We start from the raw sequence: 18,954 nt of genomic DNA, 5'->3' as shown, positions 1-18,954 counted from the left end.
ATCTGTGCAAACTTGATTTGCACATTAGTACATAATGCCGTAGTTTTTGAATTACCGAGTCAGTAGTTTCTATGGAAGGCTTTTGTAAAAAGAGAAATAAGGGAATTAATCGTGATAGATAAGTTACTCTGAAAAAGATGTAATGGAACGATGAGAATGAGCGAATTTGTAATTCTGAAAAATATCGACTTAAATTAGACCTTATTCTGCTATCAAACGGATTAATTCAAGAAGGAAGAATAAATAGAAGTGTAAATAAATTTTGCCCAAATGCGACTAATTTATGAACACCTTTGTTTATGCAGAAAGTATCTTAAACGAAACTGAATAAAAGAACAATGAGAAAATAATAAAAAACTAATATTCATATCACGTATTTTTTGTAAAGAAAATTATTAATATTTTTTCATAAATTAATATTTGGAAGTTATACTAAATATTTTTATATTTTTCTCTCTTAAATGATTTTACGCAATAAGCGTTTCATTGTATTTATGCCTTTACGAAAATGAAAGAACTACAAAAAATTTTTGTTTCGAAAATAGCATAAGCACTTTCACTATATTTATACAAGCATGATTTCTTCAAGAAATGTTTGTGGGCATTTAAGGCACACCTTCATATTATAGTAATCTATGATACAGTAGAGTCATCATTTCAAGTGTTACATTTTTTCTGAAAGAACTCGCAGTCAAATATTAAAATGAATTAAATATAATAACTTCTATCCATTATCAACAAAATCTGGAGAAAAAATAAATTTAAATTGATTGTTCCCTCCCCCACTGCAGTTCACTACAACTTTAACTCCTATTTATTTTTGTGTGTGCGTGCTTGTAGGGACGGAGGGAAGAAACGGCTGGCTGGACTCTAGCAAAAAAATTTAGATTCTGAGTCAATATATTTTATCTGCGCGCGCTGTTTTAAATTCATATGGGCCGTTGCTAATTGATTTTGAATCAATTAAAATTGAAGTATTTTTAATGTCTTCTGATTGTTATTTTAATCATGGAATGTTTAAAATTATTCCTAAAGTAGTTACTCTATTTATTGAGTGATGTATCGTGTTCAACAGAAATGATTTTTTGCGCTATTAAATTTGAAGATAGTTGACAGAAGGTTGTTTGATGAAAAGTGAGTGTTATTTTTACTTATTTGTTTTAATTTGGCCTCCTATATATATTTTCTTTTATAAATTATTATAATTACTGAATATTTTGTCAAAATTGACATTGTTTTGTCCCGTTTATTGAGCAAGGGTTATCTAATTCAGATAGAAGACTTAGTTCATGCTATATACATATATATAACAGTGAATTGCATTTTTAAACATACTCTGATGCATAATCAATATTAAAATCGGAAACTATTTTTGTTGTGAATTTGCTCACAACGATTGAAAAAAAAATGTATTATTGATATTATTCTTAAAATTAGCAAAGATAGTCAATTTAATTAATTTTTTTGATATTTTATGAATATGTCTTTTTTAAATTTAAAATTAGATCAAATGGTATGTTACCAGATAAATTTATAGATTGTTTACTTGCTTTGTTTATTTTCGTCTTTTATGTTTTGTGATTATTGCTTGAATTTGCAATAAACACAAAAGAAATCCAATTTTATTTTAATAATGCTCAGAAATTAATTTTATATTTCTTTTGATTTATATTTTAAAATATAATTAATATTGCAGTGTTGAGATGATCCTGTTTGAATTGCAACATATAAATATAGACAGAGTTAATTTCCCCCCCCCCCCTTTTTCTAGTTGTTCACGTTTTTATTCATTCAGCATTGATTTTCTTAATTGTTTGAAAGTCCATGCTTGAGTTAAACTTCATCATATATCTCTCTAGAAAATGCTGACCTGTCAAATTATAGTATTTTGCGAGTGCATTTAATACTGAGGATTCCTTTTCCTCTACCAAAACCATAATATTTAGATATTTTTTAAAAATTCCATTTAAGATTAGTATACATCCCTTCTCTGTTTTCTACATTTCTATTTTTTTAAACATTTATGTTCTTAAAGATTTATGTCAAATTATACAGAATGTATATTAATCAGTATCATATAAAATATTATCCACAATTGCTTCATTTTGAAAATCCAGTTTAAATGTATACTATAGAATATAAAACTGTTATTTTGCAACAAAAAAAGCATACAATTTTTACACATTAAAATTACATGCTCTCTTGCCTTGTAATTCAAAATATTGTATAAATTCAAAATTTTTGAAAAAAAGGCCAGGCTGAGTTTAAACATTATTATCTAACCTTAATTATCTTATTCATCAGTTTTATTGTTTAGAGAAAGTTAAGCAAAATTCTTGATTTTTTTAAAATTATTATTATTATGTTATGGCAAATTTAAAACTCATTTTTGAAAATATTTTAAATTGCTAAAAATTAATTTCATTTATAAAAGTTCATGTTTTGAGAATCTTGGAAATTTTTGACTGTTATTTTTATTTAATATGTTTTACATTTTTTTAAAAATTTTAATATTGCATAATTGATTTTTCTGTCACTTTTTAAACTGTATAAATATTCTATTGTTTTTATAATATCATAATTATATTCAGTTAAATATTTTTTTATTAAATAAATTTATAATTTAACTTTTGACACAAAATAAATTATTTTATGTACAATATTTTATAAGTAAAATGAATTTTTATAATTAATATTTGGATTTGTGTATAAATTATCTGAAATATTTATAATAAATTCAATATACTGATAATTTAGAAATGTATTAAAGTGTTTATTATATTGGTTAATGTTGAATTTATAATATATTGATCTTAAAAAATTTGAGATTGTAAAAATATTTTTAATTCTTCTTGACTAATATTTTTTATATATTGTACATAAAATTCATAAACTTTATGAAAAAATATTTTCACCTGTGATACATTGAAATTATTGTGAAAAAAAATTGGAATAGATACATTTTTTTATTTTTTTATTGGGAGAATTTTTATCTTGTATTGCAGACTTTATATTTTGATAAAGCACAGGTAGAATCAAATTTCCAATAATAACAATAGTGTGAAAATGGAGTATATTCATATAATTTTAGAAAATTGTATGTTTATTCTTTTATACATATATTTATTTTTTAATATACTGATAAAATTTTATTTTAGTCTGAAATTTTAATTTTTACATGCAGTTAATTGAAACTGTTTCCTTGTTACATTTTTATAGTTTCAATATTTTGCTCTTGAGTTTATCATAAATTATATTTTGTCGTTGTTATTTAGATGGCAAAAGCTGAAGTGAATCAATCAGTTTTTGCATCAGATTTGTCAAATCTGCCTCATTTAAATGGACCTCTACCTCCTAAGCGAAGTAGGCTTTCTCTTAGAAGAACTACTCAGTTATTGCATAAGCCTTGCTATAAAGAAGATGATAGCACTGAAGCTAAGAATGAATTACAAAAACAACAACGAGGGAGTGTTGATAAATCAAGTGTTGAAATGATTGACTTAACTCAGGATGAAAATACATCACCAAACTGCATATCTTCTTTAGAATTAAAGTCTGCCTCATCTCATGATACTGAAGAAGAAAATCAAGTCAAAGTGTGGACATTAGGCTTGCCTAATTGTGGAAATACTTGTTTTGTAAATAGCATTTTACAAGTTTTAAGGTTTACTCCTGATTTTTTAAATTCACTTCATTCCTTATTACTAATACATCATCATTTGTCTAAGGTAAGCATATTTTTATAACTATCAATTTCATTTATTTGCTGTTACATTTTTCTATTTTTATTTCTACTTAATTAATTTACTTAAAGTATTAAACTTCTAAATGTCTGTACCATTTTTAAGCAATTTAGTATGCACATTAAAAAATATTGATTATTGTGCAATTTTGTAAAAAATATTTTCTTGCAATAACACTACTTTTGTATGCAATATTATACCCTCTTGATACATTTGCTTACAATATTATTCAGTTTCCCCACTTTCAAATCATTAGAACTTTGAATATTGATCAGTATTACAGTTTCAAAGCTTGTAATTCAAGAATTAAGCACCATGCATCCAAATAATTCATCCATTGAAACTTAATGAAAATTAATTGAATGTCTAAAAGGTAAGTCAAGTTGCTTATGAGTGAAATTCTATTCTTGCTTATTTTCATACTTGCTCACATTCATGTAATGATAGCTACATTTTTTTTTTTTTTTTTAATACTGTAAATCTAACTGAAGTAGAGTATTTTATTTTATTTATTCTTTGCTAAATCGAATTTATCTATAGAAATTTGTTTTTGTATTTAAAAGTCATCTGTTTATAAAATGTCTTCTGCCAAATGAAATTTGTTTACTTAAATACTAGTGGTTATCAAAATAATGGAAACACCTGTGAATAAAAGTGATATTTTTTAATACACTTCGTAAGCATTAAAATATAATAATAGTCACCAGTTTTTCTAAAGTATGTGTAAGCTTAATTAAAGTTCTATAAATCCTGGATTTTTTTCAAAAGCGTAAAATGTCAGACCTCTCAGATTTTCAGAGATCAAATTGTAGGAGCCCATCTAGCTGGAGCAAGTGTGACTGAAACATCCCAACTTTCAGTCATTTCTAGAGGTACAGTGTCTAAAGTCTTGACAGCATACACACAGCATGGCAAGTTAAACTTGGCAGAGCAAAATAGTGGGTGGAAATAGAAGCTCAGTGAATGCGACCGACGTGTATTGAAGCAGATTGTAATGTCTAAAAAGCGAACAACTGCAGCAATCAATTCCTAGGCAAATCTAAGCTGTATTGCATGCTAAAGACTGTTCTACGCCAAACTAATAAAGGATTCTTTATAAATCTAAAGAGTTTCCATTATTTTGATAATCACCTGTAGTTTAGTTCAGTTGTATAATGACAGAGCAGCATTTAATCCTTAAAAAGGACATTTTTATTGCAAACAGGGATTAATTCCCAAATATATCATGTTAATCGGTTTATTACGTTTGCAGTTAGTTGCCTAAATTTTGCAATTGTTATATTTGTCAATGTGCATTGATTGTTAGAATTCATGAACTGAAAGATTTTTAACCTTCATGCATTTATATTGCTGGAAAAAAAGTGGCTTTATAAATACAATTACATAATAAAATTATATTTCTGTTATAAAGATTTTACTTTCCTTTGGCATTATATAAGTGGAATAGAGATTTCTACTTCTCTGTGAGAAAATTTTACATTGTTTCTCAAATAGTATCAATTTAACTTAAAATTTCAGAAATTACCTGCATGTAACTATTACTGATTGCTTGTAAATAATACTGCCAGTCAAACAGTGCCAAAATTTGTATTGCTTTTGGCATCTTTATTCCTGCATAGATGTTTTTTTTAAAAATATCTAAAAGAATTTGAATTGATTAAAAAATTATTATTCTGTAATGTTTATGTTTCTGTTAAGCTGTAGTTATATTGTATGTTTAAATATTGCAGTTATTTTATAAGATGGAATTTGACAAAAAGAATAATGGTTTTCATTCTGTTTTTCTTTGAGGAATTTTCACTTTAGTTTATTTACATTTTTTTCGAAAATGATGTTAAAAAAGTATTGAAATATTTTATATTTTAGTAATGTACAGTTATTATCCAGATGCATTTCATATCATCAAGAAATTTCGGGCATAAATAGGAGAAATATGCTGTCAAAATACATTGTTTATTAATGGACATTAGTAGGACTGCAACTTATAACCAAAATGTAATATTATTGACACAATAAATACCTTGATAAGAAAGAAAATATTTGTGAAATTATAAAAAAATTTATATCCAGTTAGTACTACGCATTCTTGAATATATTTAAGTTATTACACTTAAAAAAATTACTTTTGTCTGAATAAAAAGTTTTAAGTTTTTTGTATGAAATATTTTAGCTTGTAATAAATATGTTTTCTGATAAAATTGGGATTTCATTGAAATTGTTTTACAGATCTGCACTGAAGATGTTGAAACAAAAGAACTAATCTTCTTCAAACAATTGCATCTGGTTTGTACATTAATTTTTTAATATGGATAATAATGCATTATTTTTAATAAGGTTAATAATGCATTATTTTTTAATATGGTTAATAATTTTTAATAAAATTAATGAGTTTTAATTACCCAAAAATTAATTCAGTCAAACTTTTCTTAATGAGTACCTCTTAAAACAAGTGATTAGCTTCAAAATAAAAAGTAAAGAATTGATTCATAAAGAGCCATCTTTTTCTGATGAGGATCTTAGATATCAGACTATGTCAGATGCCTATTTGAAGATAACCCTTTTATGTGCATGGCAGATGACTTTGGCTCAATACCATTGTTGAACATGGCCCTAAGAGGTTTGAGCTAATGCTTGTGGGACCTTAATCAATGAGATTGTGTCTCTGGCCAAGATTTTGGGAGAGATAATGATGACTTAGTTGAGTTGGTAAAAAACTTACCCAGCGTTACTGAAGAATTTATAGATCTCCATTCTGTGTTGCATCAAAAATCTGAAGAGGCAATTTATGTAAGAGAAGAGAAAATAACAAGTTTCCAATAAAATAAAGGAGATGCTAACAGCATAGAAATTAATGTGTCTTATATTGAGAAACATCACTCTAATGCAGTAGTATGTATGCATGCTATGAGGTCATTTAATAATAATGGTGTCTCATTTTTGCCAAATTTTGAAGCAAAGCCCAACTCTATTGATAATTTTCTTTTTAAAAAAACATGGATTATAAATAATAAATTACATTATTACTAATTAATTTGAGTATTATTATTATTATTTTAAAAAATAGAATGCATTATCCTACCTTATATTGTTGCTTCTTCACATTATGAATACAATTCAGAAACAAACAATACTCATTAAGCAAAGTTCCACTGTACTGTATAATTTGAATCATTGTCCTATTTCCCCTCCCCTTCTCCTTTTTAAGTATGGTCACCTGTACAACTTTGATTCCAATTATTATATATGTGTAACAATTTTTTTTTTTTTTTTGGATTGACAAAGTAACTTAGTTTTTATTCCTCATCCTTTACTAAATCAATGTTTTTAATTTTTTTGCATCATCAAATCAAAGTTAAATTCATGCTATGTTCAGAATTTAAAGTTACGAGGCAATAAAAAAAGCTGTTTTGGGAATTTATAAATCTCAAGTACTTCTAAGTACTTGAAACAAAAAGGTTTTGCATTTTTTATAGAAAGAAGTTGGTAATATATACCTAAATAAAACCATTTTTTTAAATGTTTATGTAACATTTCTTATATTACATATATATCCTGTTGATCTATGTATCTGTAATATAAATAGTGTTTAATTTAAGCTGAAATAGACTAAAGTCATATGAATGATATTGCTTTTGTATTTGTCATTTGAGATGATCCTTCATGCAAAAGGAAAATTCAAATATTCACCTAAATGTGAAAATATTTAGATGAACATTTTACATGGTATTGAAGCCTTCATTCCCATTTCATCATCTACTTTTGCAAAACTGAGAACAAAATAACATCCCTAATCAAGCAAGATAATCAAATTTACAAAAGCATTATATTACTGAACAAGATAATCTGGAATAAAATCAAATATAAATATTCCTTACATTGGAGAGAGAGGGGAGTGGGCATAAGGTTTAAGGGATTAAAATTGTCTGTATTTTGAGATGAGGGAATAAATAAATTAATAAACTTGCATCAGTTGCAACTTCTATTTAAAAATGATTTCATTTTTATAAAATTCTATTTCTTTATTTTAAAGATATTTGGATGTGATGTTTAACTATGTATAAAGGATTTTTAGCTGTTTCCACAATGATTTTTATTTTCTTATTTTCTTGTAGTTATATATAGCAATGAAAAGGAAAGAAGCTTTGATGAAAATTAACACCGAAAAAGATTATTCCACTTTTTTACTGAAACCTGTCAAGTTAGTCATCGATAGTTTGAGGTAAAATCCCTTACATAGTAAAAGTACTCTTTTAAGTAATATTGCTTATTTATATTATAATAAACATTTTCTTACAATCCTAATATTTATTATTATTAAATTTGCTTGTTTAAATGCTCCTGTTGATTACTAAATATTCGTTTGATGGAAATCTTATCTAAATTACTATGATGAAAGATCTTTATGATAGCATTTATATGCTACAAAGCAGAACATTACAATTTAAACTACTAAAAACAAATTTTTCCGGGATTTATTTTAAATTGAAATAAAGTGCCATTTTTAAAATAGTTGTTATATGGATGAAATGTAACACACAAAAGTAGTTTTTAATCAGCAGCAGTGTTCTCCTCTAAACTTTTTCACATAAATTTCTCTCTAATACAGGTCTTATCTTTCACTCTGCCTCCAATCAAAAAATTGTAAACTTGGATAAAGCTGTAAGTGCATTACATGGTATTGGTGAACAATAGTAATAAAATATAGATCTTTGATGTTAATCTAACATTTTTATGAATCTCATGCAAAAATGTATTTTGAATGTGCTTTTTTTCTCCCCAGCTGATTGTAATTAAAATTTGACACAACATTTCAATTGTTGTCATAAGATCACATTATGAATTTCATTGATTTAAGTAATTACATTTACGTGCATGCAAAAGTGCAAACCGACAGTCAGTAAATCCATTGATTTAAAATTGGCTAAGAATCTACATTTTTCGATGCTAAATTTATGCATTAAATTTTAATCTCGCTCTTTACATTTTAAGTTCATTTATAATTTAACAGCCAATAGACAGACTTCCTTGGAATAAATTTCATTACAAATTTGAAAGAAATGTTCAAATTATGAATCTTTTTTGAGGAATTGTGTTCACAGACAGGCATAATGTCAAAAATGTGTTTTCGATATCAGGTGGTCTGAAATCTCGATATTCATCAAACTCTTGTTGAATCTCTTTTTAGACTATTGTAATACTTTTTATATACTTCATATACAAGAAAGTAAAAAAAAGTAATGTAAAGTGCATCATCATCAGTTCAAATGTGATCATTATCTGCAAAATATCAAATTATGAGAAAATACAAAATGCTGGCTAATGAATTTATAAGATAAAAATGTCATGTACTTTTTAAATAGCTTTTGATTGGATGAATACCAAATGGGATCAGTATGAATAAGGATATGATGATGAAAAAATTATAGTAATTAAAAAAATTATTAAAAAATATTTTTGTATAATTTATATTTAGGCATTATTATTAAAATATTAAATAAAAGAAGGAATATGCACTGCATTTAAATTTATAATTGTTGTATTTGCTTGAAAATATTGTCACAAATAATTTATATCTATTACAAGGTCATGAGCATAAAACTGCACATTAAATTTTATTTTTGTCCTTCTGTTTAGATTCCTTTTCAGGAAATTATCTTTGATTAATGTTTTTTAGTTTGAAACTGTTTTGTCACTTTTTAGATTAATCAAGCTGTTTCAAATTGAGTATATTGTTAATTCTCTAATATAGATCTTTTATTGATAATGTAGTAGAATTAATACTTTGATTTCAAATCTTTATACATTTTGGTGCAAAAAAAGTGAATTATGTATGATATATATATTTACATCATGTGCCATACTATTGTAATTTTTAACATATCTTAACCATTTTCAGTTCTTTGAAGCACAATTAGAAAATTAATTAATAAAAGAAATTTTTATTTATAAAGTACATATATAAGCAGTTAAATATTAAAGTATTTTGATTTATACTCAGCCTGGAGCTACTGTTTTCAGCAAGTTAATTTAATTTGAAAATTCATTGTAACTGGGGCTAATTATCATTTTTACACATAACTTGATTTGTACAGTACACTCCCGATTATCCGCGGAATTGGGTGGTGCGGCCGCCGCGGGTAACAAAACTCATGGTTAATCCGAAAAAAGCTAAAAACGAGTATAGCAAAAGAGAAAACAGTCATTCCAACTTTGAAAAATCATTCTATGTACAATAAAACGTAAAATAAACAGCAGGAAATGTTTAACTAACGCTTAATATTTTAGTATATCACTCAAAACTAACCTAAAATGCATTTTGTTAATGAAAACAGAAAAGTGCTTTATACTTACGAGAGGCGTCAAGGATACACAGAAAAATTAATACATATGTACTGTTTTAATACTGTAATGTATTATGTAATTACAAAAGCATAACTGTAAAGATACATCTTTTTGAAGAAATCAGTCATTTGTGTTTGCTTCTTTCTTTGGAAGCATTTTCTCTTTGTTTGGAAGCAAAAAAAAAAAAAAACATAGTGTGGCAGCACGGATAACCCACCCGCGGATAATCGGGAGTCTACTGTATATATTCAGCTATCCTTATTCTTCAATTCTATATTTTAAATTTTTTTTAGATAAATGTTGCATAGTTTTTATTATGAATTGAGTGCTGTCTTGAAATGCTTAAATACTTGATTGTGTATATTATTTTTGTTAATTTTCTATATTAATGTTTCACTGTTGTGATTTTTAAAAGAAAAAAATTCTTGCAGGGAAGTTTCACTTTTATTTGAAGAAGGTGAACAGCACGATGCCCATGAACTTTTACTTACTACCATAGCTGCTTTTTCTACAGCATGCCAAAGTTTAAAGAACTATATTAAGAAAGAAGCAGTTGACTTATTTATTAAAGAATCCAGTCCTATTCCAGATTCCAATAGCAAATCTGATATTAAAAGTGTATCCAGTCCTAAACCCGATTTAAAAAAAGAGACAACAACTAACTATGATACTTCTGCAGGTCAGGAGTTAAAAAATCAGACTTCAACTTCAAAGCGTCGCAGACCTAAAATTGTTTCCTTAGACTACTCTGTGTTTGAAAATTTAAATTTAGGTTTCGAAGGTAGAATTCGTCATGTTGTTCAGTGTTTAGAATGTGAGAAAAGACTTGAACGTGAAGAAAGTTTTGCTAATTTAGAATTAAATATTCCTGAGACAGTTGATAATGAAGGTAAGTTTCAAATATTATTGTGGATTTAATATTATTTTACCTTAGTTGCAATTTTAGAATTCAAATATGCTGTAGACTTTTAAATAATTTGGCAGAATCCAATTCATTAAAAAATAATAATAATTTTTAATTGCAAAAAACATGTGCTCTTAGATAAAATTTATGAAACTTTGCAAAAACTTGTTTAATTTATAATAAATATTGCAAAATATAACTCAAAATAAGAGTACTAACCTATTGTTTATGTTACCTTCGGTTTACTGGCATTAGTATATAATCGATTTCATTTATTGTTCATCACCTTAAGTTTACAGATTTCAACATATAATGAATTTCACTTTAATGTTTTTCATTGATTTTATTGAAAACATTAGACTATAAGAGGGCTCAGATTGGTACAGTGCCATATTACTGAGAATCTACTATATCTTTATAATAGGTATATTTTTAATTAAAATATATTACCATGTACAACTTTAGAACTTGCTGCATTTTAAAATACAAGTTTATTAGAAATTTAACTATTACATTTAAATAATAACTTATGATTCTATGTTATATAGATTATATTGAATTTTTTTTTTTTGCAGATGATTCAGATCCTGACTCTGAACCAAGAGATTCAGGTATGTTTCTAATTGTTTAGGCATATTTTGATTTTCAATTTTAGTTTAATTTGGAAGGACTAAACTCTAAAGTTCTATATGAATAAATAGTGTGAAGAAGAGAACAAACACCAACATAAGGATTTGCAATATGCATGAAAAAGTGGAATCACATAGATGCTGATTGTTATCCGTAAAGGAAAGAAAGAAAATAAAATCAGAAACTGAAAGTTGTACTGAAATTGACAAGTAAACTACAGATATAAAGAACCTTATTTAAAAGTTTGATTTAAAAAATAATAAGAAAAAAAAAGTTTTTTAAAAACAGTGTTTGGATTTGTTTCCCCAAATAAAGTGGATTCATTCCCAATTAGTTCAATGTTTGCATCTCAGTTTTTTTATGTGAAATTATGTTTTGTTTATTTTGATGCATATTATATTATGTTTAAGAAATTATGTGAGTTTTTTTGTTTCTTATAGAACAAATATTGGACACTGGAATATGAGCATGCTTTATAGAACAAAAATTCCATTTCTTTATTTAAAAAGAATTTTTGTTCTGTAAAGCATTTCCTTTTTTCCATTTGCAGACATTCCATTAGTATCAGAAATTTCTATATTTTTGTAATGTTTCATTCACATTAAATGAGTCTTCTGTAAACAACCAGTTGATAAATGTAGATTTCATCCTGTTTCAAAATTTAAATTAACATGTAAAATGTTATTTTTTTTATATTTGTGACATTCTTTTTGTATCTCTATTGCAAATAACAATGTTATTTATAATTTTCCAAAAATTGGGGGAGCTATTTAGAATTATGTTGGTGTGTACATGTTGAAGAATTTTAGTGGTAACTGTTTGTAATTAAAGAAAAATTAATTCATTAATTTTAATTTAAAATTTAATTAAAAGTTACTTATTATTATTATAATTATAATTTGGTTTTTCTTTGTCTATAAATATGCAGTTCGCTTCCTGTATATTGTGAAGCATTTATACTTCAGTCCTTTTTTGCTTTTAGTTAGAAGCACAATTGAAATTACTATTTCTATTTAATTACAACAATTGATCTTTTCTTAATAAACATCTGATATATATTTTGGTATTTTTATACAGTATTATTATAGTTAATGAATATTTTATTATAGAATTTATATTAAGTTTTTATTATGCATATCCAATAGACTAACATATCATATATGAATAATTTTCATGCGTGCAATCTACTAATCTTATAATTGCATTAATTTGCAGTGAGTAATTTTATGTGATGCTTCCATTTTAATAACATAACCATTCACATCATTTACTGGCTTTCTAGAAATAAAAGTTCAAAGAAAAAATAATTTCCCTGCATTGATATATATATATATATATATATATATATATATATATATATATATATATATATATATATATATATATATATATATATATATATATATATATATATAACAACTTTGAAATAGTAATCACAATTTTCTTCATTTAAACTAGGATGTTATTTGCTTTCAACTATGTCAGTTGCTTATCATTTTAATTTTATTGGGCTGTTTCAGTCATGTATTCATTAAGACCATTTTTGTGAAAATGATAATTTTATTTGTATATTAATTAATTTATGAGTATTTTTAAGATAATAGTTGTTTCCAATTGATACTTTAAATTTTTTACAAATAACATTGAAAAATAACTGATAAATAAAATTAATTTTGTTAGTATTGTATGCATATCCTGATTCTCTGTTGAAGATCCCTGACCTTTGACTTCTTGCTGATGAGTGCATTTGCTAAAAGAAATGAAAGTATGAGCAACTATATTATTTGTCCCTAAATTGCTCTCTGATTTATACTTTTCTTCCTGTCAGCAAATGCATTCATTTGCATAAATTCAAAAGCCAGCCACCATCTACTGCGTGTTCTAGGAATAATGATACTATAGAGTATCTATACTATTTGGACTATTGAGAGATATAGATTATAAGTTAAAAAAAAAAAAACAATGGTAAACTTGTATAATTTTTGCTGTAATAGTTGAAGAGCTGGAATATGTTCTTTTAGATGTAAATTACTTATTTATTGATATAATGTCAATATTTATTATTTCAGCTTTTATACTGTCTTATTTCTTTTTGTTTGTTGAAGAGGTATTCATTCATTCAAATTGGCTGCTTGGTTTATCCAAGTTACTGTTAAAAAAATAGATTCTGCAATTTTATGGTATTGATAATTGGATAGTTTAATACATGTTCATGTGAATAAGTATACTGTAGGTATCTCTAGGAAAAAAAATCATCTCTTGACTGCAGCTAATTTTAGAGTGATTTTATTTTCCTCTTAATCTTTTTATAGCTCATGTTTTTTTATCAGTATATTTCATTTTAACCTCTTTTTGCCTATGAAAGTACCATCATCACACTCTTTTTTTCCAATCGCAGGAAAGGAATCCATTTTGTAAGATTTTTTTCTCTCAAGATATTGTTGTAATGATCTCTAGATTGTTGATTTTTGTTATTTTCTATGCATGATTAAAAATACTTTGAGAAATTGTGATCTTTTGTAGAAATCAATAAAGGTTTATATATATATTTAAGAGATAAAGAGGACATAGAATTCTATTTTTATTCCACATTTTATTCTATTTTTATTCCACATACACAGTTTCCCTGCTTTCTTAGCCATAGAATTAAAGTTGTCAAAATTTCAATCTATCATCATTATATTTATATCACATAACTTTTATAACTTCATTGCATAATTGTTATTAATTTAATTTTAAATTCTTCAAATCATAATTTAAAGTTTTTAAAAACTTTATGGTTATGTAGTGCATTTTAAGTAATAACAAAAATTGCTTACTTCACAATTTTTTTAAAGGAGTACTTTTTAAAATAGAATTATTAACTATTTACTTAAAAATTTATATTGATTATATTTCAGTGCATAACCAGATAAACTTAGCATGTACAGAAAAAAAAATTAAATAAACTTTAAAAAATTAAAATTTTAAAATAAAAATAATATTTTTAAAAATATTACAGAATATTTTTTATTAAGAAATAATACATTCAGATTGAAGTTTAAATAGGTGCCATGAAAAAAACTTTAAAAATTATTATATATATATAAAAAATGTAAACTGAAATGTTTTTCAAGCAGACTTAGAATGATTTAATTCTGGGTATGTATTATTAGTGCTTATTATAATTTCATCCTCTTCCTTATTTTTTTAAGTCATAAAGAATTCATTATAAAATATATTGCTTGAAGAAAATAGTGTAAATGCATTTTTGTTAAATCACAAAATATTACGTAAAATTTATTAAACTCATTATTTTTTAAAAAAATTTAAAACTATCTACCTTTAGTGATTAGCTGGTTTGCTGAGAGTATTAGTTGTACTTAATTTCATTTAAATATATTATGCATGATTTAATATTTGATTCCATTAACAAAGTATTTTTAAGTTCAGTTTGTGTTAGATAAAAGTGCTATGTTATTAAGATAGCCGTACACTTTTTTATGATGTATACAAAACTTCCTAATGGAATTGTGTTCCATGAGATCAGAGTGCCAAAAAAATTTAATTGTTGGATAATCTGTTTCAAATTGCACATTGTGATTTTAAGTAATGTATTGCCACTTTCTGATCCATATCTAATCTGTGCAGTTAAAAAGCAAAAGCTTTCCTCCGTAGCTTTCATCAGTGGAAGAAATTCATGCTATTAAATATTTGATGAAACAATAGAAATGAGTTGCATTTTATTATAGCAATGAAATTCAGTATAGGAAATTGCTAAAATTCAGGAACAATTTGAATGGATTTGATGCCGTTATAAAGACAAATGTTTAAGATAATACCTTTTTATGTGCACTTATATTGCTTATCTTTTTTACTCTCTGTAAATGCTTTTAGCTGTATTTCAGAGAGAAAAGAGATTTTAGAGTTCTGTTTCATTATTTAGTTTGAATATTTTACTCCATATTAAAAAAATTTTTTAATATCATTTTAAATATTTTTCATCTTTAAAAAATATTTCAAATATTTTTGCAGATACTGTTGATTTGTGTGACTGCTTATCTCAAACAACAATTCTGTGTGGTGAAAACAAATATTTCTGTGAAGACTGTCAGCATCATAACGAAGCAAGAATGAGTTCTGAAGTTATAAATCCACCTCCTATACTTTTACTTCACTTCAGTTGGTCAAGGGCTAAGTAATAATTAATTTTAAATTTTCTTAAATATAAATTTGTGTATTGGATCCTTTTGAAAAATGAAATTATTGTTTTCTTTACATGTAAAAGCAATATATATGGAATTGGAAATTTTTTGAATTGCTCCTTATTCAGAATGATTTCTAATAAAAAAATGAATTTTATACATTTTTCTGTTATTATAGTTTATTTTTATAAACTACTGGCTTTTTTATATGAAATTTCCTGTTGATATATTATTTTAAAATTATAAATTTGACTAAAAAGTATGCCAGTAAGCACAAAAAAGAGATGTTATCTTTTTGTTGTTGTAGTTGTATTTTGTTCTATTTATGTCATGGCTCTATCAATTAATCACTGACTTTTTTTTAACCTCAAACAGAAGAGTGCATTTAATGAAAAGAGAAACAGTGTGAAATAGAGAGGTTGCAAAAAAAAAAAAAAAAAAAAAAAGGATTAATTAAATATTAATGAATTGAACTCTATTGTCCCCCTTCTTTCATCATTGATGTATTCTCAGTTTAACTGGAAATATAAATCCAAATTTTTGTTTAAATAAATTGTTTGGGGAAAGTAAAATATTTGTCTTGTGCGTTGAGATAAATGCGAAGGATTGAAACACTGAAATGGCATTCATAAAATAATGGCATTTCTGATGTGATTATATGCTTATTTAAAAAAATGGATTGTAGCCTACAGCTTTTAATTGTAATTAATCACTAATTGCTCAGATTGTGAGATTGCGTGTGTCTGTTGCAGGGAGAGATATTGGAATCATTCCTCTTTACTAAATCCCGCTGGTGTGATGTGGAGAGGGGGGTGCCAGCTAAGGTGTCGTCCTCGTCATCTGACCGCGGTTCAAAATGACGAGGTCCGTCCCAAAATAGCCCAAGTGTTGCTTCAAACGGGACGTTAATATAACTAAACCAAACCAAACCTTTTTACTAAAAAATAGTAAATATTGATATTTTTTTTTTGCAGTTAACAGGATAACATGTTTATTCCTGCAAGAGATATTTGTAAGGAAAGGACTAGATTATACAAGAGCTTTCATTTGGCCCCACAATCTTTGTGTTTTAGTTCATTTGAAAATTTGCGAGATGAATTTTAAAAAATGTAACTATTATATTATAGAAAGCCATTTGATTGCTAAATCTGCAATCGTCAAATTTTGCCGTCTAATTCATCAGATACTTCATAAAGATCATCAAAATATTAGCTGTTATTTCATGACCAGATATAGAAAAATTGTGACAAAGTTGAAATTATTAGTTATTTTATGAATGATTGTAAAAAATTGGTCTCTTATGTTTCTGATTCAAAGATATACACAGAGCTGTATTTTTCAACAGAAGCTCATGAAAATTACTACATAGTTTTTTTTTAATGACATTTGGTTTTTCAAGCCATAAATAAATTTTATAAGATCTGTTGTTACTAGAAAAATTTATTTCTCTTTCTGAATATAGTTAACATCTAATTTTAATATTATTAAGAGAATTATTTAAAGAATTATTTTAGATTGCAATAAATAATTTAATGTTCATAACTTTAAAATCAAGTTTGCTATTATGCATTTGTTGTTTTTGATGAATTTAATGAGAGGTTGAGTGGATAACAATTCTTGGATAAATGATTAAAAGCTGTATGATAAACTTAACATTTGTTAATAACTCATACTTTTTTTTTGTCAATTATAAGAATTTTGAGTCATTGGAAAACATTCTTTGTAATCAAATTACAAATTTCAATTATCAGTTTTAAATTACAATTAATTTGCAATTTAAGTTTTCAAACCAACTTCTAGACTAAAAAAATGATTGAAATAGTAAAGCTCTAAAAATTTCTAAGTTCACTATCTTTCTTGTGGCGTGTTGGATATGCTGTATACTTGTAATAGTAAAGAGAACTCCCAGTTATCTTTATTCTTGACTGTCACAGTTATCACTGGATTACTTGAAAGGGGTGGGGTATCTAATTGAAGTAAACTAGTTCTTTTTAACAATTAAATTAATATGTTATAAGCAAATTGCATCTTTCCCATCAATCATCAATAGATTCAATTAACTGTTTTCTATCTGATCCCAATTAATCTAAATAATGTGGGTTATTTTTTAAATATAGACTCTTAAAGGAAAAGTAAGCAGATATTAATTTTAAAAATCCATGCAATGTATTGATAGTTTATTTTTATTTATTTATTTTTGCAGAGAGATCAGTAGTGCAGAAAAGTCGACAGTTAAAGTAATGATTCCAATGACATTAAAAACATCTGATAATTCTGAGGTGTTTTGTTGTCCTGACCAAAATTACAAATTGTTTGCTATAGTCCTGCACATTGGACGCTCTACTGAGGGAGGCCATTATGTTTCTTTCATCAAGGATGTATCTCAAGAGGATGTACAGGAAGATAGTGATCAAAAACCAATGAGGCCGAAGGTGAAACCTGCAAATCAGTTCCCATTTGAACCAGAAAATTGTTGCTCAACCGAAGAAATTTCTAATTTTAGTAGGACTACTGCTTTGGCGAAATGGTTGCTCTTTGATGATAGTGTTGTTTTATCTGTTATTATTGATGAAAACTCAGAAACTTTTCCATATTACAATTACTTAAGTATTACTGCATCTCCATGTATGATATTTTATCATAAAACATAATCCTTGTTGTTCATTTATCGTACCTAACTTATAACTTTGAACTTTCAGAATTTAAATTTTTGTAATGTCCATGAATGCTTCTATTGAGACTTTTATTATTTTAAATAAATATTTTTACAGTTTCATAATTCAGTTTGTGTGGCAATGATTTTTATTATTTATCAAAGAAAACAGATATATTAGTGGATGATAGTGGTTTGGATATGTTGAGAATTTTTAGTTTATGAAATTGGTATTTTCAGATTTATGAAAATATAAATTCTTTGGCTTTTTCAAATTTAATTTTGGTGCAAACATTATTTAGCCTGTGTAAACTGAATTTTTAAAAAGTTCTTGATAAGCTGGAAGGCAAAGGTAGATTTCTTATTATCTTAAGTTATAGTTTTCAAATTTTTTTTAATCTATAGACACAAATAAGAAAATATTACAAATTGAAGTAACCATAGATAACGAATTTGTTGCAAAATATTGAAGTATCAATTATAAAAATTATATTCAAA

General features: G+C 25.8%; 1 protein-coding gene across 1 annotated transcript; it reads left to right on the top strand.

The window, feature by feature from the left end:
• The first annotated feature begins 811 nt into the window (after window positions 1–811).
• LOC129963494 (ubiquitin carboxyl-terminal hydrolase 1-like) lies at window positions 812–18,557 on the top strand. The gene is made up of 8 exons (XM_056077916.1): window positions 812–1,134; window positions 3,276–3,728; window positions 5,970–6,026; window positions 7,856–7,962; window positions 10,517–10,974; window positions 11,565–11,600; window positions 15,634–15,796; window positions 18,007–18,557. Exons 2-8 carry the CDS (start codon window positions 3,276–3,278, stop codon window positions 18,452–18,454), a joined length of 1,722 nt encoding a protein of 573 aa, XP_055933891.1. The 5' UTR covers window positions 812–1,134; the 3' UTR covers window positions 18,455–18,557.
• Window positions 18,558–18,954: the final 397 nt, after the last annotated feature.

The sequence above is a fragment of the Argiope bruennichi genome, chromosome 1 (assembly GCF_947563725.1).
Source record: "Argiope bruennichi chromosome 1, qqArgBrue1.1, whole genome shotgun sequence".
Lineage (NCBI taxonomy): Eukaryota > Metazoa > Arthropoda > Arachnida > Araneae > Araneidae > Argiope > Argiope bruennichi.
Note: the sequence above shows the minus strand (reverse complement) of the source record. Positions and strands in the feature narration are given on the sequence as shown.